The following is a 21,880-nucleotide window of genomic DNA, read 5'->3' as shown; positions in this document are numbered from 1 at the left end:
AATTATCTGGTCTACCCTTCCCCTAGACCCTGTTTAAAATAAACCAATAAAAATGTATTGGTCAGTTATAACAGAAACTGACTTTGAATGTTTACCTTGTTTGTTTTGTAGATAACATTGTTCTACAGCTTGACTTAAAAAAAAAAAAAAAAAAGTCCTCCTAGTGGAGCTAGTAGCTATACACTTGTATTCTTTCCTCTGAAGGTTTATCACAGAAACCTAACCTTTACCAGTTAATATGGCAACATTTGTGTCCCATGACAATTAAGTGTATGACAAAAATGTACATGACTGAAGAACGTATTAAGAATCAGATTTGTCAGTATCTTCCCTTGCTAAAAAAAAATCCTGATATAATGCAATTCCATTTTGTATAATGTAGAGTCTAGGCCAGTCATTGTGTTAAACTGCTGGGGGGGGGGGGGGATAACAGATGAGGGTTAAGACAGCCAATTATTAATTTATAGAAAAATCATATATGAAGCCTCACCAAGGTAATCATCCATTAAAGAGCCGATGGCAAACTGAAAGCAGAAAAAATAATTAAAAAACAGTAGCTGTGAAGAGTGAATAAATAAGCCTCCTATGACATGCAATATAAGATTATGGAGAGTTATTCTTCAATACCAACAAACCAAAAATAGACCACAATTTATTTTTGGTTTTAATTACAGAGAATAATATATGAATATCTGATTATGATTATACAGCAGTTACTCCAGCCCCACACTGTATTTGAAGAACTCCCTCCAGTACGTAGAGAACCGCAATCGCTTACAATATCATTTTTATCCACTCTTGTTCCAACAATTTTCAGCCGAATCTCATCTTCTTGCTGGATGACTATGTCCTAAGAAACACAAAGAATGGCTGTTTTAACATTTCTGGGGTGCTAGTGTTTAGCTGTAATTTTCTTCTTTCCCATTTACTGAACCCACACAAGTTATATATTGCTTTTTTCAAGAAGGGCTTTCTTTAGATTTAAGTACTGCCCCATAATGTGCAGAAAATAATGACAAGTAACGTTTTGCTATTTCAAAACCTTTTTGAAATCCGGTAGTTCTGCCTCCATGTGCTACTAGGAACATCATTGAACCCGGCCAATGCAATTTACCCCAATTAAACCATATATTTTTGAAGAAAAGACACCCCAGGGTATTTCAAATGCTAATATTTTAACCCTTTCCATGCACTAATTCTACCATCAGTGTTTGTCAAACTTTGTGGTAGCAATTTTTTTGCCCCCCCCCCCCCACATTATACTTCAGGTATGAATTTACAGGTCCTGCTATAAGTCACTGTCACACAGCACCCCAATATGTGTTCATGAACATCTCCCGAGTACAGTGTGTACCACCTATTTACGGGTTTGTCTGGCTGTTTGGGGGCAAAAGGGTCACATTTGGGCCATAATCATTTTTCAATGTTGAACTTTCACATTTGGTGATCCTGTACCCATGCCCTATTTGGTACATCTTCCAGTCTGGCCAATTCAATGTGCCCAATCAAACCATACATTTTTAAAAAGCAGACATCTCAAGGTATTTCAACTGCTGGTATTTGAACTCTTGCCATCGGCCTTTGTCAAAGTTTGCAGTAGTATGTTTTTGTGTGCATTTTTCCCCCACACATGTTGTACTTCAGGTATAAATTTATAACTCCTGGTGTGTGTGTGTATACATTAGGGCTGCAACAACTAATCGATAAAATCGATAATAGATAATGAAAATCGTTGCCAACAAATTTCATTATCGATTAGTTGAATCGATTTTTATTGATTATAAAATGAGGGTTTTTTCAGAGCAAACGCTCTGAAAAATACCCCTCATTATATAAACCGTTTCAGTGACTCACAGCAGCAGCTCCTACTTACCAGTCCCTCCCTGTAATCACTGTGACAACTGGCCCCGCCCCTTCCTTCTCCCAGAAGGCCAGAACCACATGGCTGTGACACTCATCTAACTGTAAGTATAAAATTAATATTTGGGCTGCTGAAAGTTAGGGGAGGTGGGGGTTAATTTAGGGGCAGTTATGGTTAATGGGGTGTTTAGGGTTAATTTAGGGGCAGTTATGGTTAATGGGGTGTTTGGGGTTAATTTGAGGCAGTTGTGGTTAATGGTGTTTTTAGGGTTAATTTAGGGTAGTTGTTTTGATGGGGTATTTAGAGTTAATTTAGGGGTAGTTATGGTTAATGGGGTGTTTAGGGTTAATTCAATGATGAGGACTGAGGGTTAATTTAATAAAGTTAACTTAAGGCGCAGTTAGAGGTAAAGGGGGGCAGACTAAGGGGAATCTAAATCCTGGGGGCAGTGAAGATTAACCCAGTACTTATTTATAAAAGTACGGTGTCAGTGTGATGCGAACAGGTCTGTGACTCTGAGGGGACTATGAGGTATCTGGGGGTATAAGGCATATCTGGGGAGGATGGAGTGACATATCTGGGGGTATAAGGCATATACGGTATATAAGGCATATGTGGGGAGGGCAGTGTGGCATGTCTGGGGAGGACGGAGTGGTGTATCAGGGGTTATAAGGCGTATCAGGCACAGTGACGTGTGTGGGAGGCAGCGTGGCGTGGCATGTGTGGGAGGCAGCGTGGCGTGGCATGTGTGGGAGGCAGCGTGGCGTGGCATGTGTGGGAGGCAGCGTGGCGTGGCATGTGTGGGAGGCAGCGTGGCGTGGCATATGTGGGAGGCAGCGTGGCGTGGCATATGTGGGAGGCAGCGTGGCGTGGCATATGTGGGAGGCAGCGTGGCATATGTGGGAGGCAGCGTGGCATATGTGGGAGGCAGCGTGGCATATGTGGGAGGCAGCGTGGCATATGTGGGAGGCAGCGTGGCATATGTGGGAGGCAGCGTGGCATATGTGGGAGGCAGCGTGGCATATGTGGGAGGCAGCGTGGCATATGTGGGAGGCAGCGTGGCATATGTGGGAGGCAGCGTGGCATATGTGGGAGGCAGCGTGGCAAGCCTGGGCTGGTTGGGAAATAAAGACAAGAAATGCATTTTATCAAAGTTTTTTTTATTCTGCTGTTTTTATTTAACATCATTTGTTTATTAAATTTTAAATAAATGAAAAATTTACATTCTTTTTTTTACCGATTAATCGACAAAATAATCGGCCAACTAATCGATTATGAAAATAATCGTTAGTTGCAGCCCTAGTATACATACATACACACACACACGTCACTGTCAAACAAAACCCCAATGTGTGTTCAGCAACATCGCCTGAGTACAGTAATACTCCCCATGCATGGGTTTGTTGGGTTGTTTGAGGACTAAAAGGCCACATCAAAGTTTGCAGTGGTAAACAACCAAACCCGTGTTCACCAACATCTCCTGAGTACAATATTACCTCCCATACATGGGGAGGAGGGGGGCTGTTGAGTTGTTTTGGGGGTAAAAGGCCTCATTTGGGACGTATACATTTTTCAAATTGGACATATGGTCATCCTGCCCCCTGTGTTAATTGGGACATTGTTGAACACAGCCAATTCAATTTACCCCATCAAATCATAATTTTTTTTTGTAGACACCCCATGGGCATTTAATATGCCAATATTTTAACTTTTTCCATGGGAGAATTGTTTGGAGATATGTCTCTGTAAGTCGAACTGTTATGTTACATACTACCGGTTATATTGTCTATCCATTCACAGCGCTATGGAATTTGATACAATATATAAACAGTTAGGGCTGCAACTAACGATTATTTTCATAATCGATTAGTTGGCCGATTATTTTTTCGATTAATCGGATAAAAAAAAAATTAATGTACATTTTTCATTTATTTAAAATAAACAAATGTTAAATACAAACAGCAGAATAAAAAAAAAAACTTTGATAAAATGCAGATATCTCATAGTCCCCTCAGAGTCACAGACCTGTTCACAGCACACTGACACCATACTTTTCTAAATAAGTACTGGGTTAATCTTCACTGCCCCCAGGATTTAGATTCCCCTTAGTCTTACCTCTAACTGCGCCTTAAGTTAACTTTATTAAATTAACCCTCAGTCCTCATCATTAAATTAACCCTAAACACCCCATTAACCATAACTACCCCTAAATTAACTCTAAATACCCCATCAAACACAACTACCCTAAATTAACCCTAAACACCCCATTAACCATAGCTGCCCCTAAATTAACCCTAAACACCCCATTAACCATAGCTGCCCCTAAATTAACCCTAAACACCCTATTAACCATAGCTGCTCCTAAACACCCCATTAACCATAACTGCCCCTAAATTAACCCCCACCTCCCCTAACTTTCAGCAGCCCAAATATTAATTTTATACTTACAGTTAGAGGAGTATCACAGCCATGTGGTTCTGGCCTTCTGGGAGAAGGAAGGGGCGGGGCCAGTTGTCACAGTGATTACAGGGAGGGACTGGTAAGTAGGAGCTGCTGCTGTGAGTCAGACTAAATGGATTATATAATGAGGGGTATTTTTCAGAGCGTTTGCTCTGAAAAAACCCTCATTTTATAATCGATAAAAATCGATTCAACTAATCGATAATGAAATTCGTTGGGAACTATTTTCATTATCGATTAGTTGTTGCAGCCCTATAAACAATAAATAATAATTTGAAGACTTGCTCATAAAAATAACCCCACACACACTATTGAGGCATTTCAGTGACACAATTGGAGCTCTTCTAAAATGTGCAGCCCCTGGGAGGGGCCAGACATGGACCCTGATGCTGATCTCAGTGTTGCTAAATGCCTTGACGTTGAGCAACAATGGTTAGGGGAAGAAAGCGACAATTGTTATTTACTGACTGTTTTTGCCTGATGTTCCTGGACCGTAAACAGGTTAAACACCAGTATTTCAGAACATTACTTGTATCATATGACAAAAACAAATATAGAGCGTCAGAGGTAACGCAATACTGAAATTATCAAGTATGGGATCCTTTGTTCCACAACCTCGTTATGAAATTAGTATAAAATACACAAAAGCATAGTCCTGATTCCTTACCTCATCTACAGTCTTATAACATGGAGGGTTGGAGTTTGGGTCAAATTCCATTTCAGACGGGATTGACTGAGGGGGGAAAAAGGAAGAAAGGGATAACCTTAATACAGAGGGAATGTTTGACAGTAATATCCAGAAAGGGCAGACAGACATCACTACTCACATGTCTGGAAATGAAGCAGGCCATTGGCCCAATTTCTGTAAACAATCCAACCTTGCATAAAAGATGGAAAAAGTGTCATGAATGGAGAAGTTCTCAGGTTATGAGGATTAATCATACACCTGAGGATATGATTGATACTCTTGAAAGCTACTACTGTACAACACTCTTTCCTAACATCCAAAAAAATATACCAGCTAAAAGTACAGTTAATGTTTCTTACTAAAACCAACAGCCAGATTTTGAGACAAAATCACAAGAGTTGCAACTATACTATTTCTTGAAAAATTCTCACCTTGTTGACTTGGGTCACTACCGCATCTACAACCTCACCCTTAAAGGGACGGAAGACGATAGCCTTGTACTTGACTGGGTACAGGACAAAGCCTCTTCCAGGCTGGATCACTCCTGCACCAATGTTGTCAATTGTGGTGACTGCAATCACAAAACCATACCTAGGAGGACAAGAGCATGGACATAAATACATGAAACATAATTGCTTACCAAAATCAGAAACAGTGTGCACTTTTAATAAATCTAAAAAGACAATGTATGTATGTGCTAACAGTAATTGACAGGGCAAAAGCACTGTAATGCATGCTGCAACTAAAGGGCCAGTTTGTAGGAGAGTTGTATGCACTATTCAATGGGTAAAGAGGCTTTGAAGAAACCATATTATACAGGACCAGCAATGCTTTTCCTGCATCGGAAACTTACTGGGGTAAGAAGACTGTTCCCTATATATGTATGTTTTCCATTTGATCAAAATTGGAAAAAAAATATATACATACATATATAGGGAAACAGTCTTCTTTTCCCTATATGCACAGACTGCCCACCAAAATATTTCCAGCTGTGTTTTTTCCCCTGTGCAGGAAAGGATCAGAGCTGTGTTTTTTCCCCTGTGCAGGAAAGGATCAGTACAACTAGACACTGTGATGAGTGAGACCTTATACCTCATTGAGCGTGGATATATGCAATAGTTGTGCTCCTTCTTGATAACTAGAAGGACTGCCTGCACTAGAGGTCTGAGGTGAAGCCCCATGGAACGAATGGAATAGTAGCTGTTAAAATTCAAAAGTGTCTCAAGACATACATGGTCCATCAATTTCGGAGCTTCTGGAACACTAATTTCTATACACAAGCTAATGGTACCTTGTCCCTGGGAGGAGCACTTTCGTACAGGTTTAAGGTACCAGTCTTGATGGGATTTATAATCCACCGAATGTTGCTTCCTTCGCCCCATGGCCACCAGCGATTAACCCCTTCATCGCCAGACAGAACCAGCATTGCAGAGAGAAGTGGCTGCTTTACCACTGTGGCTAGCTGAAGCTGAGCTACACCGTGGGGCTGTTGTCCTGAAAAGGACAGCTGTTGTCCTGAAAAGGACAGCTCTTCCCGAACCTTGGTGGCACTGTAGTATACAGAAGTATAGCAATACAGCGCTCTACTGCCCTGATAAGGACAGCACCGAGGCTTACCTCAATAACAAGACAGGACTTGTAGCGATGTAAAACAGGAACTATTTTATTTGACCCAAACACACGAACTATATATACATATATATGTAAGAAAGCGGCAAGACAAATATCACAGGATCTAATTACCATGTCAGGAAGGAAGTAATTAGATACAATCCTGCAACACAATATCCGGGGGAAGGACAGAATGACATGAGACATAAATAATTACCTTATTTGCTCGATTATAAGATGTAGAGGGTTAAAAGGCATTTCATGGGGCACAGTGGCATATAGGGGGTATAAGGCATTTCTGGGGCAGAGTGGCAAGCCTGGGGGCAGATGTGCATAACTGGGGGGCAGGTTGGAAAATAAAAGGAAACAAAAAAGATTTTTTTCCATCATAGCTTTTGTTAAAAAAAAAAAAAAAAAAGTTTACATGAATTAACATTTACTAGTAAAACTTTTTTCCTATAGAGTCGTCTTATATTCAGGCATTAATTTGGATTTTTTTAGGTTTATAATCCAGCCATGTTCTTCTAAAAACTTGATTGCAAACCGGCGAAGGTCTTGAGGTGATGAGCCAATCGTCTAAGTATTGGACAACCGTGATACCTCTTTCTCTTAAAGCTGCTGCAATAGGATTTAAGATTTTTGTAAAAATCCTCAAGGCTGATGAAAGACCAAATTCTCATTCCGTTCCTTTTAGCGAACCTGAGGAATTTTCTGGATGCAACTGCAATAGGCACATGGAGATGTGATCCTAGACCTGAAGGATGCCTAACAATCTCCTTTTTGCAGCAACTGGGTGACACAGAACTCTCTGTGAGTTCTGCTTGGCTTTTGCAGTTGCATTTAGCTTGGACATACAAGCGAATCCTGAGCTGGGGCGAATCTCCTAAGTGACATCTCTAAGTGAGGAGTTACAAGCAAAGAAGGAGTTCAAAAACAAGAAGGAGGGTATAAATCCTTGTAACTCCATATAATATATTTATATATATTTTATGTCTTACATTAGTAGGCATGTTGGATAACGCCACTCAGTACATCTCTTGCAAAATGTATGTGCTCTTGGAGCGAGCTCCCCATACTGCTGTTACAAGTGGGAGCAGGTTGCTTCTTTGGAATGTACTGTACTAGATCTAAAGAGGCAACTGGCAACACTGAGGGACATAGACAACCTCATCATTAAATTAACCCTAAACACCCCATTAACCATAACTACCCCTAAATTAACTCTAAATACCCCATCAAAACAACTACCCTAAATTAACCCTAAACACCCCATTAACCATAACTGCCCCTAAATTAACCCTAAACACCCCATTAACCATAACTGCCCCTAAATTAACCCTAAACACCCCATTAACCACAGCATCCCCTAAATTAACCCTAAAGACCCTGTCAACCACAACAGCCCCTAAATTAACCCTAAACATACCATTAACCACAACTGCCTCAAATTAACCCCAAACACCCCATTAACCACAGCTGCTCCTAAATTAACCCTAAACACCCCATTAACCATAGCTGCCCCTAAACACCCCATTAACCATAACTTCCCCTAAATTAACCCTAAACACCCCATTAACCATAACTGCCCCTAAATTAACTCCCACCTCCCCTAACTTTCAGCAGCCCAAATATTAATGTTATACTTACAGTTAGATGAGTGTCACAGCCATGTGGTTCTGGCCTTCTGGGAGAAGGAAGGGGCCGGGGCCAGTTGTCACAGTGATTACAGGGAGGGGCTGGTAAGTAGGAGCTGCTGCTGTGAGTCACTGAAACGGATTATATAATGAGGGGTATTTTTCAGAGCGTTTGCTCTGAAAAAACCCTCATTTTATAATCGATAATAATCGATTCAACTAATCGATAATGAAATTCGTTGGCAACGAATTTCATTATCGATTATCGATTTTATCGATTAGTTGTTGCAGCCCTACATTTAAGCATTATAAAAGCGAGGGGTCAGAAGTATCATTTATGGCATACAAAGATGGCAACAAACCCTGCAAAAAGGAGATTAAAATGGCTAAACTAGAAAATGAGAAACTTATTGCCAAGGAAAGTAAAAGCAATCCCAAGATTTTTATTTTTAAGTATGTAAATGGAAAAAAAGTTAAAGGTAGAGAATGTTGGTACATTATTATCTGTAGGGCTGCAACTAACGATTATTTTAATAATCGATTAGTTGGCCGATTATTTTTGATTAATCGGATAAAAAAAAATTCAATTTTTTTTCAATTTAAAATGTAATAAAAACCGTACAATTTACACTTTCATCTCTTTATTGCAATGGCCTCTCTCTATTCACCTTCTTATTTTACTGACATAATAATAAAAGCTACAAGAACCCAAACACAGTGTTTCTCAAACTAGGTTTTAATACAAAGTTATTAGTAAATATTAATTCATATATTAACTATTTTTCATATTTAATATAAACTATGAGAAAAAAGCCTTGTTTACATTTTTTTTTTATTTACCAAACTGCCCCCGGTTATGCACATCTGACCCCCAGCTTGCCACTCTGCCCCCATATATGCCTTATACCTCTTATATGCCAGAGATTCCACTGTGCCCCCTGATATGCCACTGTGCCCCCGATATGCCTTATATGCAGCTGAGCCCCCTGATATACCTTTTACCCCCAGATATGCCCTGAAATTCATAATACCCCCCATACACCACTATAACTCACCCATACACCACTCTGGCTCCTCCCCCTCCCATACATCACTCTGCCTCTCTACCCGGCTCCGTTTCTGACAGACACTTTCACTGCAGCTTCATAGAAGCCTCAGCGTAAGTGAAGGTGAATAACGGAGGCTGTCTGTGCGATGCATACACTCACCGGCTGACAGAGAGGATGATCCTCTGTCAGCCGGTGGGGGTCTGCACAGACAGCCTCCGTTACTGCCCTTCACTTACGCTGAGGCTTCTATGAAGCTGCAGTGAAAGTGCCCGTCAGTAACGGAGTCGGGAGAGAGGCAGAGTGACGTATGGGAGGGGGGAGGAGTCAGAGGGGTGTATGTGAGGGGGAGAGAGATGGAAGTGAGAGACCGGCAGACAGTGAGGGGAATCCAGGTCCCCTGCAGTGTTGCGGGGGATCTGGATTCTAGTGTTATAATCCGATCTCTGTTTGAGGTCGGATTATATAAGGAGAGGAGTTTTTCAGAGCATTTGCTCTGAAAAAAAAAAAAAAAACCCCTCTTTTTATAATCGATAAAAATCGATTCGATTAATCGATAATGAAAACCGTTGACGATTTTCATTATCGATTAGTTGTTTCAGCCCTAATTATCTGAAACTGGAAATTTGGTTAGTGAGGACAGAGAGAAAGCAGACATCTTAAATGCTTTTTCTTCTTCTGTTTATACCAAGGAAGAGCCAATGACTGAGCCCCTGCTGGCTAATTTTAATGAACCGTTGCAGGAAACATGGGATTGGCCGACACAACAAAAAGTGCTCAAGCAATTAAATACTGTTAAGGTGGACAAGCCCCCTGGACCGGATGGTATAAACAGAAGAAGAAAAAGCATTTAAGATGTCTGAAGGAGCTAAGCCTAATTCTGGCCCAACCATTATTACTAATCTTTAGGGATTCTTTCAGCTCGGGCATAGTTCCATTAGATTGGCGCAAGGCATATTTAAAAAGGGATCAAAATCTCAACCGGGCAATTACAGGCCAGTAAGCTTTACATGGGTAGTGGGGAAATTATTTGAAGGGTTGCTAAAGGTATACATTCAAGATCATATCTTGATCCATAATCCAATTAGTACAAGTCAACATGGATTTGTGAAAGACCGGTCTTGTCAAACCAACCTACTAGCATTCTATGAAAAAGTTAGTAAAAATATAGACCTGGGTGCAGCTATAGATGTGATTTATCTGGACTTTGCTAAGGCATTTGATATGGTTCCGCATAAAAGGCTACTCTATAAATTAACAGAAATAGGCTTAGGGGCAAATGTCTGTACGTGGATGAGAAATTGGGTAAAAGATAGAATGCAGAGGGTTGTTGTGAATGGATGTTTCTCAGCCTGTACGCAGGAATTAAGTCGAGTGCCTCAGGGGTCTGTCCTCGTTCCTCTTTAATTTATTTATAAATGATCTCCCAAGCTGCATTGAGAGCCATGTCACAGTTTTTGCTGATGACACAAAATTAGGCCGGGTAATTCAGACTAATCTTGATGTTTCTTCTTTGCAGGAAGATTTAGACAGAGTTGGGGACTGGGCATGCAAGTGGCAGATGAGGTTCAATATAGAGAAATGCAAAGTTATGCATTATGGTAAAAATAATAAAAATGCAACCTATTCTTTAAATGGAATATCCTTGGGGGAAAACTAACAGTGAGAAGGATTTATGAATAACGGTTGACAACAGACTTGACAACAGTGCACAATGCCAGCAAGCAGCTGCGAGGTCCAGTAAGGTTTTGGCATGCATAAAAAGGGGTATCGATTTAAGGGAGGAGGATATTATCTTGCCTCTTTACAGGTCATTGGTAAGACCTCACCTTGAATACGCGGTACAATTCTGGCCACCGGTCCTTAAAAAGGACTTTATGGAATTAGAAAAAGTGCAAAGGAGGGCTACGAAATTAATAAGGGGATTGGGTGATACTAGTTATGAAGAGAGACTAAAAAAAAGTTAATTATATACGCTAGAAAAACGGCGTCTCAGAGGGGATACGATAACATTATATAAATATATGCAGGGCCAATATAAAGAGCTCTTCAGTGACCTGTTCATTAACAGAAGTGTACAAAGAACAAGAGGTCACCCTCTGAGACTGGAAGAGCACAGGTTTCATAGATGTCAAAGGAAGGGATTCTTTACAGCGAGGACAATAAAAAGGTATGGAATTCACTTCCAAGGAAGGTGGTGTTATCCAATACATTAGATACTTTCAAAAGGGGCCTCAATATTTTCTTAGAAAGACATGACATACAGGGATATAAATAGAACAACATTAATATTTTAGAGCTTCTTGATCCAAGGATCCAATTGCCTCTTGGAGTCAAGCCCGCTACTTGCCGACTTAAAGAGACTTGCCATTAGTTGCTCCATAACATCTGCCGATGCAGATGTTCTGCCTCACTCTGCTCACCACCCAGGGAGCAATCGGAAGAGGGATCCCCTGGACACAACCCATGTGCCCCACCAGACTAAAAAATGAAGAACTGGCTTCATTGGTGCTCCGTGTGCTTTTATGGGTAAAAAGGAGGAGTTGGGGGGTATTAGCTCTCTAAGGAAGAACAACACCCCGTTAGTACTGCCACTATATGCAGGCAAAATAAAAGCTTTTTAATAATTCTCAACATTCACTGGTCTAAAGTAATGTTTTGCCATTCCAGTAAGTAAAGAGCCAGTCACCCTTCAACAAAGCGTTATTGCTTGGGTCTTCCTTTGTCCTCAAAAAGTGATCTTTAAACTGACCATTTAACTTCTCACAGACAAGACACTGGTGACTCAAGATCTGCCTTCTGGAAAGCCAGTTTTTCTGGAGCCACAAAATACCCAGTTCCTGTGGGTGATGTTTTTAACAACTAATACAGTTAAGTGGAAGAAAGATAGAACAGAATTCTGTGGAGGTTTTTTTGGCACAGGTGGTTGTTAGGAGGAATCGTCAATCTTCTGGAAATGTTGACATGAATTCAAAACACGCAATAGAAAGAATTCCTTAACCCCTTAACGACAATTGCCGGTCCTGGCACGACACGGAAAAGCATGTGCTTTACGACAATTGACGTGCCAGGACCGGCACGTCTTTAAACGGGTGCAGAAAGCGATCTACTATCGCTTTCTGCACCCAAAAAGCGTTGCTGAATGCCTCGACCTCGAGGCATTCAGCAACGCCGCGATCGGCACGAAGGGGCCATCTCTGGCCCCTCCACGGGCGTCAACATCCGCCATACTTTGTATGGCGGCGGACGCCCGTTTTAAAAGCGTTTAGGAGGCGATCAACGATCGCCTCCTAAACTTAAATGGTGTCGCTGGAATGCCTCGATCAGGAGGCATCCAGCGACACCAAACACTAACCTTTTGATGGGCTGTGACCGCTCCGGAGAGCGGTCACAGCCGCAGCTGCCGGCAATCTTCGCCATCAAGGAAGATGGCCGCCGTCCTGTAACAGGAACCACAAATTTTAAAAGTTCGCTAGACGGTCCAGACCATCTAGAGAACTTTGGCTCCACTTGCAGGTTGAATACAGGTACTGCATTCACCATGCAAGTCAATGGAGCCCAGCTTTCTAATCACAGTGTGATTAGTAAAAATAAATTAAAAAATAAAATAAAATTAATAATAATTAGAAAAAAACAGTAAAATGTAAAAATCATTTCCCACTGATGTCACTATCAGGGGAACCTCCAAGTTGAAAAAAAATGTTACATTTTTTTAAAAAAAAAAATAAAAAAAATATATATATATATAAAAAATATATTTTTGTGAGCAAGTCCTAAAATTAGCATATTAGCTTAAAACAATTCTCGCATGGAAAGAGTTAAAATACTGGCATATTAAATGCCCGTGGGGTGTCTACTTTTAAAAAATGTATGATTTGATGGGGTAAATTGAATGGGCCAGGTTCAACAACGTCCCAATTAACACGGGGGGAAGGATGGCCACACATCTAATTTCCAATTAGAAAAATGCACACGTACCAAATGTGGCCTTTTAGTTCCCCCAAAAAATGACACACCCATGCATGTGGGGTATCACTGCACTCAGGAGATGTTGCTGAACACATTATGGGGTGTCGTGTGACAGCGGCATATACCAGGAGCTGTAAATTCATACATAAAGTAGGTGTGTGTGGGAAAAATACACACACAAAAATATTACTGCAAACTTTGAAAAAATGCTGGTGGTAAAATATGTGCATGCAAAGAGTTAAAATACCAGCATTTAAAATACCCTGTGGTGTCTAGTTTTGAAAAATATATGGTTTTGTTGGGCACACTGAAATGGCCCGGCTCAAAGATGTACCAAATAGGGCATGGGCAGTGGATCCCAAATGCCAAAGTTCAACATTGAAAAAAGCGCATGCCCCAAATGTGGCCCTTTTGCCCCAAAACAGCCAGGCAAAATCATTCATGTGAGGTATCGCTGTACTCAGGAGATGTTGCTGAACACATATTGGGGTGTTTTGTGATAGTGACATATACGAGAACATTTTAATTCATACCTGAATTAAAATGTGTGTGGAAAACCAAATGCAAAAAAATGACTACCACAAAGTTTGACAAAGACTGGTGGTAGATATGGTGCATGGAAAGAGTTAAAATACTAGCATTTGAAATACCCTGGGGTGTCTAGTTTTCAAAAATATATGGGTTTATTGGGCACACTGAAATGGCCCGGCTCAAAGATGTACCAAATAGGGCATGGGCAGTGGATCCCCAAATGCCAAAGTTCAACATTGAAAAATGCGCATGCCCCAAATGTGGCCCTTTTGCCCCCAAACAGCCAGGCAAAATCATTCATGTGGGGTATCGCTGCACTCAGGAGATGTTGCTGAACACATATTGGGGTGTTTTGTGATAGTGACATAAACTAGAACATTTTAATTCATACCTGAAGTAAAATGTGTATGACAAAACAAATGCAAAAAAATGACTACCACAAAGTTTGACAAAGACTGGTGGTAGATATGGTGCATGGAAAGAGTTAAAATACTAGCATTTGGAATACCCTGGGCTGTCTAGTTTTCAAAAATATATGACTTGATGGGGTAAATCGCATTGGCCGGGTTCAAAGATACCCGAAATGGCACATGGGGGGAAGAATTACCAGATTTGGAAAAAATGGCTTTGAAATAGCAAAACGCTACCTGTACTTATTGCCCCATAATGGGTAGAAAAAAGCAAAAAAAACATAAAAACATTGGGTATTTCTAAACTCAGGACAAATAGTAGAATCTATTTAGCAGGTTTTTTCATTACCTTTTATAGATGAGTAAAAGATTTTTCAACTAAAAGTTAGAAACAGTCATTTTTTTCTAAATTTTTCACCATATTTTATAATTTTTTTAATAGTAAATAATATGATACAATCAAAACAATGTCATCTAAAGAAAGCCCTTCTTGTCCTGAAAAAAACAATATCTAATGTGTGTGGGTTCAGTAAACGGGAAAGAAGAAAATTACAGCTAAACACAAGCAGCGCAGAAATGTTAAAAAGGCCATTGTCACAAAGGGTACAAAAAGTAAAATCAGCCTTTGTCTCGAAGGGGTTAAAATAAATCCTGCCAAATGTATCCTTTAAAAGAAGGACCAATAGATACTCTGCATTGCAGTGTTTCTAGGCAAATGTAATTTGGCCACAAACAGACATGCAGTAACTTAAAATAGTTGACCGAAGACTTTTCAGTATATAAAGAGGGGAGGGTAACACTCCTCCATCCTGAAAACCTGCTTAAGCAGCACAAAAAAAAAAAAAAAAAAAAAAAGAAAAAAACCTCGAATAATTCCGAAACCCATGTTCTCTGCTCATTTGTAACTGCATAGCATGTTACATCATCACATAGTGTTTTCCGAGTTCCAGTAGACCTCTAGTCGTAAGGGAAGACATAAAAAAAGTCTGAGTGACATGGATAGGCAAGTATTTCTGTTAACCCCTTCGCGACCTTTGCCGGTTCAGGACCGTCATGACAAGAAGGTCACTAAATGACCTTTGACGGTCCTGAACCGTCAAAAAATTAAATAAGCTTAGAAAGTGATCAACGACGCCGAGATAGATATCGGGGGCCATGTCTGGGCCCTCCCCGGGGCGTCAACAGCCGCCATAGATTGTATAAAAACACCCGTTTTAAAAGCGTTTAGGAGGCGATCAACGATGGCCTCCTAAACTTAAATGGTGTCGCTGGAATGCCTCGATCAGGAGGCATCCAGCGACACCAAACACTTACCTTTGGATGGGCTGTGACCGCTCCGGAGAGCGGTCACAGCCGCAGCTGCCGGTGATCTTCGCCATCAGCATGATGGCGGCGGCCCGGGAAAAAAAAACAATAAAGAAGGAGTTCGCTAGACGGTCTCCAGACCCTCTAGAGAACTCTGGCTCCACTTGCAGGTTGAATACAGGTACTGCATTCAACCAAGCAAGTCAATGGAACCCAGCTTTCTAATCACTATGTGATTAGTAAAATAAAAAAAAAATAAAAAAATGTGCTAACATTTAAAAATAATTATGCAGTGATGTCACTTGATGAACCATCCAGTACCAGCAAAATGTGTAAAAAAAATATAAAAAAAAAGTATTAAAAAAAAAAATAAAAAAATAAAGTTTATTATTTTGGCACAGACTGACCAAAATGGAGAAAAAAAGCGCACTTCCCAAATGTGGCATTTTAAATCTCAAACAACCCGACAAACCCATGCATGTCGGGTATCACTGCACTCAGGAGATGTTCCTGAACACACATTGTTGTTTGACAGTGACATATACCAGAACCTGTATATCTATAACTAAAGTACAATTTGTGTGAAAAAAAAATAAAAAAAAATTACTATTACAAAGTTTGACAAAGTTTAGTTCTATAATTGGTGCATGGAAAGGGTTAAAATAACAGCATTTGGAATACCCTGGGGTGTCTAGTTTTCAAAAATATATGGTTTGAATAGGTTAAATTGAGTTAACCGGCTTCAAAGATATTCCAAAGAGGAGATGGAGGCAGACTGACCAGACTCAGGTCTAAACTCAGGACAAGTAGTAGAATCTATTTAGCTAGTTTTTTTACTTGCTTTTTTAGGTGAGTAAAAGATTTTTCAAATAAAAGTCATAAAATGTGTTTTTTTTTCTTCAATTTTTCACCATGTTTTTTTATTTTTTTTTTATAGTAAATAAGATGATACGATCAAAATAATGGTATCTGAAGAAAGCCCATCTTGTCCTGAAAAAAACAATATATAACTTATGTGGGTACACTAAATGGGTGAGGAGAAAATTACAGCCGAACACAAGCACCACAAAAGTGTCAAAACACTCGGTCCCACAGGGTACAAAACGAAAAATGAGCCCGGTCCTTAACCCCTTCAATCCCCTATAGACGTACCGGGACGTCCAAAAAACGCCCACAAAGAAACCCCTATGGACGTCCCGGTACGTCCAGCCCTTCGTGCAGCGTCAGGGACACATCCCTGCCGCTGCACGGCAGACCAGGCTTTGCCGGCTTTCTGCTGTCCGATCGCCTGTAACAGCTTCCGGCATGAAAGCCGGTAAGCTGTTACCGGTAAACTGCCCGATCGCGTAGTTGCAAACGCGCGATCGGGCATTCCCTTCCGGGTTACGTCACTGCTGACGTAACCCGGAAGGTCATCGGAGGACAGGATATCCCCTGCGGGGATATCCTGCCCTCCGATGAGGCACAGAGACGCTGCGATCTCTATCTGTGAGGACCTGCATAGAGATCACAGTGTGATCGGTGCAGGGGGATCGCGGGGAGGGGAGCGAGAAACCATCTCTCTCACTCCCCCTCCCGGCCTGTAACAGAAAAGCTGAAAAAAAAAAAAAAAAAAAACGGTAAGTCATTTAAAAATAATATTAAATAAATCATTAAAATAATATAAATAATACTAAAAAAAATTATAATATGAGCTGTGATGTCACTGTGACATCACTGGTATGTTCAGGAGGTCCCTAGGAGGACCTCTAACCATTACTGTGTAAAAAAAAAAAAAAAAATTAAAAAAAATTTATAAAAAAAAAATTCTTAAAACAACCTTACATCCCATTGCCCTAGCATAACATCTAGCCAGTATAACCCTCCTGCCCCCGTTCACAACCCCCAAACCCGTTAAGCCATAGGCATAAAAATTATACAAAATTGTACACCTAATAGTATGCTCCCTGGTGCTGGGAAAGTCTGGAAAATCTATATAAATTAGGTATTTCTGAAATCAGGACACCTGAATTGATAAACTTGGAGGGGATTTTCCATCACTTTACCTAATTTTGTGAGGATTCAGAGGGAAAATGTAAAAAAAATTTAGTTTACTTTTCTAATCTTCGCTAGTTTTTTCTCATTCTAAATTTTCAGCTAATCATCCAACTATGGTATCAAATGAAAGCTCTATCTCTCCTTGAAAAAACAATATATAGTTTACATGGGTACACTATTCACAGGAACAGAGAATCATCGCTAAACCGACATACCCCAAAAATGGCAAAATTGCTCTGGGCTTTGAGGTACCAAAAACCCCTGGGATTGAAGGGGTTAAACCACTTCTTGCAGGAAAAACATGCCAGTGTTTACTTTTCAAAATCAATAGTGGAATAAGGGAGTTGAAACCACATCTCTCCGGCAAACTTTTCCTTTAGCAAATTAAACCCACTGTTTTAACCCCTTAAGGACCGGGCTCGTTTTTTCTTTTTGTACCCTGTGGGACCGAGGCTGTTTTAATACTTTTGTGGTGCTTGTGTTCAGCTGTAATTTTCTCCTCACCCATTTAGTGTACCCACATAAGTTATATATTGTTTTTTTCAGGACAAGATGGGCTTTCTTCAGATACCATTATTTTGATCGTATCATCTTATTTACTATAAAAAAAATAAAAAAAACATGGTGAAAAATTGAAAAAAAAACACATTTTATGACTTTTATTTGAAAAATCTTTTACTCTCCTAAAAAACCAAGTAAAAAAACTAGCTAAATAGATCCTACTACTTGTCCTGAGTTTAGAAATACCCAATGTTTTTATGTTTTTTTGCTGTTTTTTGTAAGTTATAGGGCAATAAGTACAAGCAGCGTTTTATGATTTCCAAATCTTTTTTAACAAATCTGGTCAGTCTGCCTCCATCTCCTCTTTGGAATATTTTTGAAGCCGGTTAACTCAATTTAACCCATTCAAACCATATATTTTTGAAAACTAGACACCCCAGGGTATTCCAAATGCTGTTATTTTAACCCTTTCCATGCACCAATTATACAACTACACTTTGTCAAACTTTGTAATAGTAATTTTTTTTCACACAAATTGTACTTTAGTTATAGATATACAGGTCCTGGTATATGCCACTGTCAAACAACACCCCAATGTGTGTTCAGGAACATCTCCTGAGTGCAGTGATACCCGACATGCATGGGTTTGTCGTGTTTGAGATTTAAAATGCCACATTTGGGAAGTGCGCTTTTTTTCTCCATTTTGGTCAGTCTGTACCTATGCCCTAATCTTTGAGCTCGGCCACTCCAATTTACCCCATCAGCCATTTTTTTTTTATATTAGACACCCCTTGGGTATTTGAAGTGCTTTTATTTTAACTCTGTTGATATTTTTGAGAAATCTTAGCACTTAAAAATAATCTTAGCTCAAAATAATAAACTATTTTTTTATTTTAATTTTTTAATACTTTTTTTCATATTTTTTACACATTTTGCTGGTACTGGATGGTTCATCTAGTGACATCACTGCATAATTATTTTTAAATGTTAGCACTTTTTTTTTCCCCCCATTTTTTTTTATTTATTATTTTTTTTATATTTTACTAATCACACTGTGATTAGAAAGCTGGGCTCCATTGACTTGCATGGTTGAATGCAGTACCTGTATTCAACCTGCAAGTGGAGCCAGAGTTCTCTAGAGGGTCTGGAGACCGTCTAACGAACTCTTTTATCTTTATTATTTTTTTTCCCGGGCCGCCGCCATCTTGCTGATGGCAAAGATCACCGGCAGCTGCGGCTGTGACCGCTCTCCGGAGCGGTCACAGCCCATCCAGAGGTAAGTGTTTGGTGTCGCTGGATGCCTCCTGATCGAGGCATTCCAGCGACACCATTTAAGTTTAACGCTTTTAAAACGGGCGTCCGCCGCCATACAATGTATGGCGGCTGTTGACGCCCTGGGGAGGGGCCAGACATGGCCCCCGATGCAGATCTCGGCCTTGCTGAAAGCCTCGACATCGAGGCATTACAGTAACACCGTTTAAGCGAAGAAAGTGATCGTTGATCACTTTCTAAGCTTATTTAATTTTTTGACGGTTCAGGACCGTCAAAGGTCGTTAAGCGACCGTTTTTCCATGACGGTCCTGAACCGGCAAAGGTCGTTAAGGGGTTAAGCAGCAGTTTTTTTTTAAATTACGTTAATTTAACATGACTGTGTGCATGGGGGGGGGGGGAGTAAGTCTCACATACTTACTTGCCAGTGCATGTGCCCTCTACCTCTGTAAATAGTTTCTGTTTGACCGTGTTGAGGAGGTTGGGACCAAAATATCTAGGATGCAGGAGAATTTCATGCTCCAGTGAGATCTAGAAGAAACAAATTACCTGTTTTCTTACTCAGTACTTCAATATGTATTATTTGATCAGTGTGTGTGTGTGTGTGTGTGGGGGGGGGGGGTTATTTACTGATTGGCTTCTGCCACATGGGCAAAAGGACCAGGGGATGTGTTCTAACACATCTCGTGGAAGTGAAGAAGTGGCAAGATGGGGAAATAAGCAAAGGCATATGCAGGAGGTCTGATTAACCCATCCACACATTTGCAAAGGGGCCCCACATAAAAATCTAAAGGGACCACTCCACTATAATATGCATTACATTGCATATGATGGTTTATTATGCATTCTTCCAAACTAAAAAATAATAAATAAAACTTACCTGACAGCGTAGAAGCTAACCTGCAGTAGTAGCTGCCCTGCTCCTCATCTATGGTCCCACTAGTCTTATTACTGATAGGCTGCTTGAAGAAATAACTCTGTGGCAGGACAGTGCTCCCGTTCAAAGGACTGTCACCACGACCACCACCAGCTTTCGTGGCCAAACAAATGTCCTGCATGGTATTTTGCGGTGGGTGGAAAGCATGCGGGCGATGCTTAGACCCGTATGTGCAAAATAAAAACGCAACTAATACTAGCAATTGGGAGCACTTTCCTGAAACCTAATGGCTACTCAAAGAAAACGAGTGGAACAAAACTAACCAAGGAGGAAGTGTGGCATTGCATCTTCTTTCTAAAGTAAGTGCCTATTTTACTAGGTCTGAACAATGCTTATTAACGATTTAAAGCAATTTACTACCTACCTTCAGCGGATTTATTAAAGGCAAAAAAATCGCACAGATCTATCATAGGGGTTTATGGATTAAACGTTAATCGTAAATTACATAATTTAACCAAAACAACGATTCTAAGTAGAGGCTATACTCACATGGTAAAACATAACGTAGCACCCGTTTCCTCTTCGATCAGGACGCACAATATGCCTATATGCTCACTCCAGGAAGTTTCTTGGACAAAGTCGCGCCTCCTATTGATGGCGTTAACGCGCATAGGAAGTGACGTAGAACGGTGGTTTGAGGCAGTGCCGGTTGAGCTCCTGGTGTCCTCGGGCTTAGTGGCATAAAAGGGTGACTGAACGCAACCAGAAGAAACCGGGGGACGCCACGGGACAAAGATCGCCGGTCGAAGCGGGAAGTTTGGCAAAGGCCTCCAATTGGTGTTGGGTTATGTCTATCACTAGACCTAGAGGCCAACCAGTGTAGGGTGGGCAGGTCGAACGCAGGCCAATCATCGTACGCGAGAGGCGGGTTTTCCAGGGCTTGCTTTGTGCGGGTGAGCAATGAAAAACAAATCACGGGATCTAATAATGAGCGTTATTTCATTACTTGTGCTATTAGGACCCCCCCCCCCCACAAACACTCCCTAAACAAATCTTAAGGATCAGCCGGTGGGTGTCTGTGCGCATGCAGACAGCCTCCGTTACTCCCCTTTACTTCCGCTGGGGCTTCTATGAAGCGCCAGTGAAAGTGTCTGTCAGCAACGGAGGTTCACAAACCCCCAGGGAGTCGGGAGGGAGGCAGAGTGGTGTATGGGAGCCGGGGAGAGAGGCAGTGTGGTGTATGGGAGCCGGGGAGAGAGGCAGTGTGGTGTATGGGAGCCGGGGAGAGAGGCAGTGTGGTGTATGGGAGCCGGGGAGAGAGACAGTGTGGTGTATGGGAGCCGGGGAGAGAGGCAGTGTGGTGTATGGGAGCCGGGGAGAGAGGCAGTGTGGTGTATGGGAGCCGGGGAGAGAGGCAGTGTGGTGTATGGGAGCCGGGGAGAGAGGCAGTGTGGTGTATGGGAGCCGGGGAGAGAGGCAGTGTGGTGTATGGGTGAGTTATAGTGGTGTATGGGGGGGGGGGGGGGGGTAGCAGAGTGGTGTGTGGGTGTGTAATGAATTTCAGGGAGGCAGAGTGGTGTATGGGGGTTATAATGAATTTGAGAGTGGCATATCTGGGGGAGGCAGAGTGGCGAATCTGAGTATAATGAATTTCAGGGTGGTGCAGGGCATTTATGGTGGT

General features: G+C 41.1%; 1 protein-coding gene across 1 annotated transcript; it reads right to left on the bottom strand.

Moving 5' to 3' along the window:
• Nucleotides 1–461: 461 nt before the first annotated feature.
• Nucleotides 462–20,760, bottom strand: LOC149276431 (DNA-directed RNA polymerase II subunit RPB7-like). Its single transcript, XM_089503656.1, has 7 exons — nucleotides 20,749–20,760; nucleotides 19,744–19,853; nucleotides 5,441–5,600; nucleotides 5,149–5,199; nucleotides 4,989–5,054; nucleotides 779–850; nucleotides 462–524 (listed from the first exon to the last, which is right to left on the bottom strand). Exons 1-7 carry the CDS (start codon nucleotides 20,758–20,760, stop codon nucleotides 462–464), a joined length of 534 nt encoding a protein of 177 aa, XP_089359782.1.
• Between the last annotated feature and the right edge of the window lie 1,120 nt (nucleotides 20,761–21,880).

Source organism: Sceloporus occidentalis, unplaced genomic scaffold (assembly GCF_023333645.1).
Source record: "Sceloporus occidentalis isolate IW3139 unplaced genomic scaffold, rSceOcc1.0.p SCAF_239, whole genome shotgun sequence".
NCBI classification, from domain to species: Eukaryota; Metazoa; Chordata; class Lepidosauria; order Squamata; family Phrynosomatidae; genus Sceloporus; species Sceloporus occidentalis.
This window is presented reverse-complemented; position numbering and strand designations above follow the sequence as displayed.

Bases quoted from the DNA above. Each gene is read 5' to 3' on its own strand.
- LOC149276431 (XM_089503656.1), bottom strand. The intron at 5,055-5,148 runs GTGAGTAGTGAT...TTCCCCCCTCAG, and splicing joins CCTGCTTCATTTCCAGACAT to TCAATCCCGTCTGAAATGGA. The intron at 525-778 runs GTAAGCGATTGC...TTCTGCTTTCAG, and splicing joins GAGTGGATAAAAATGATATT to TTTGCCATCGGCTCTTTAAT.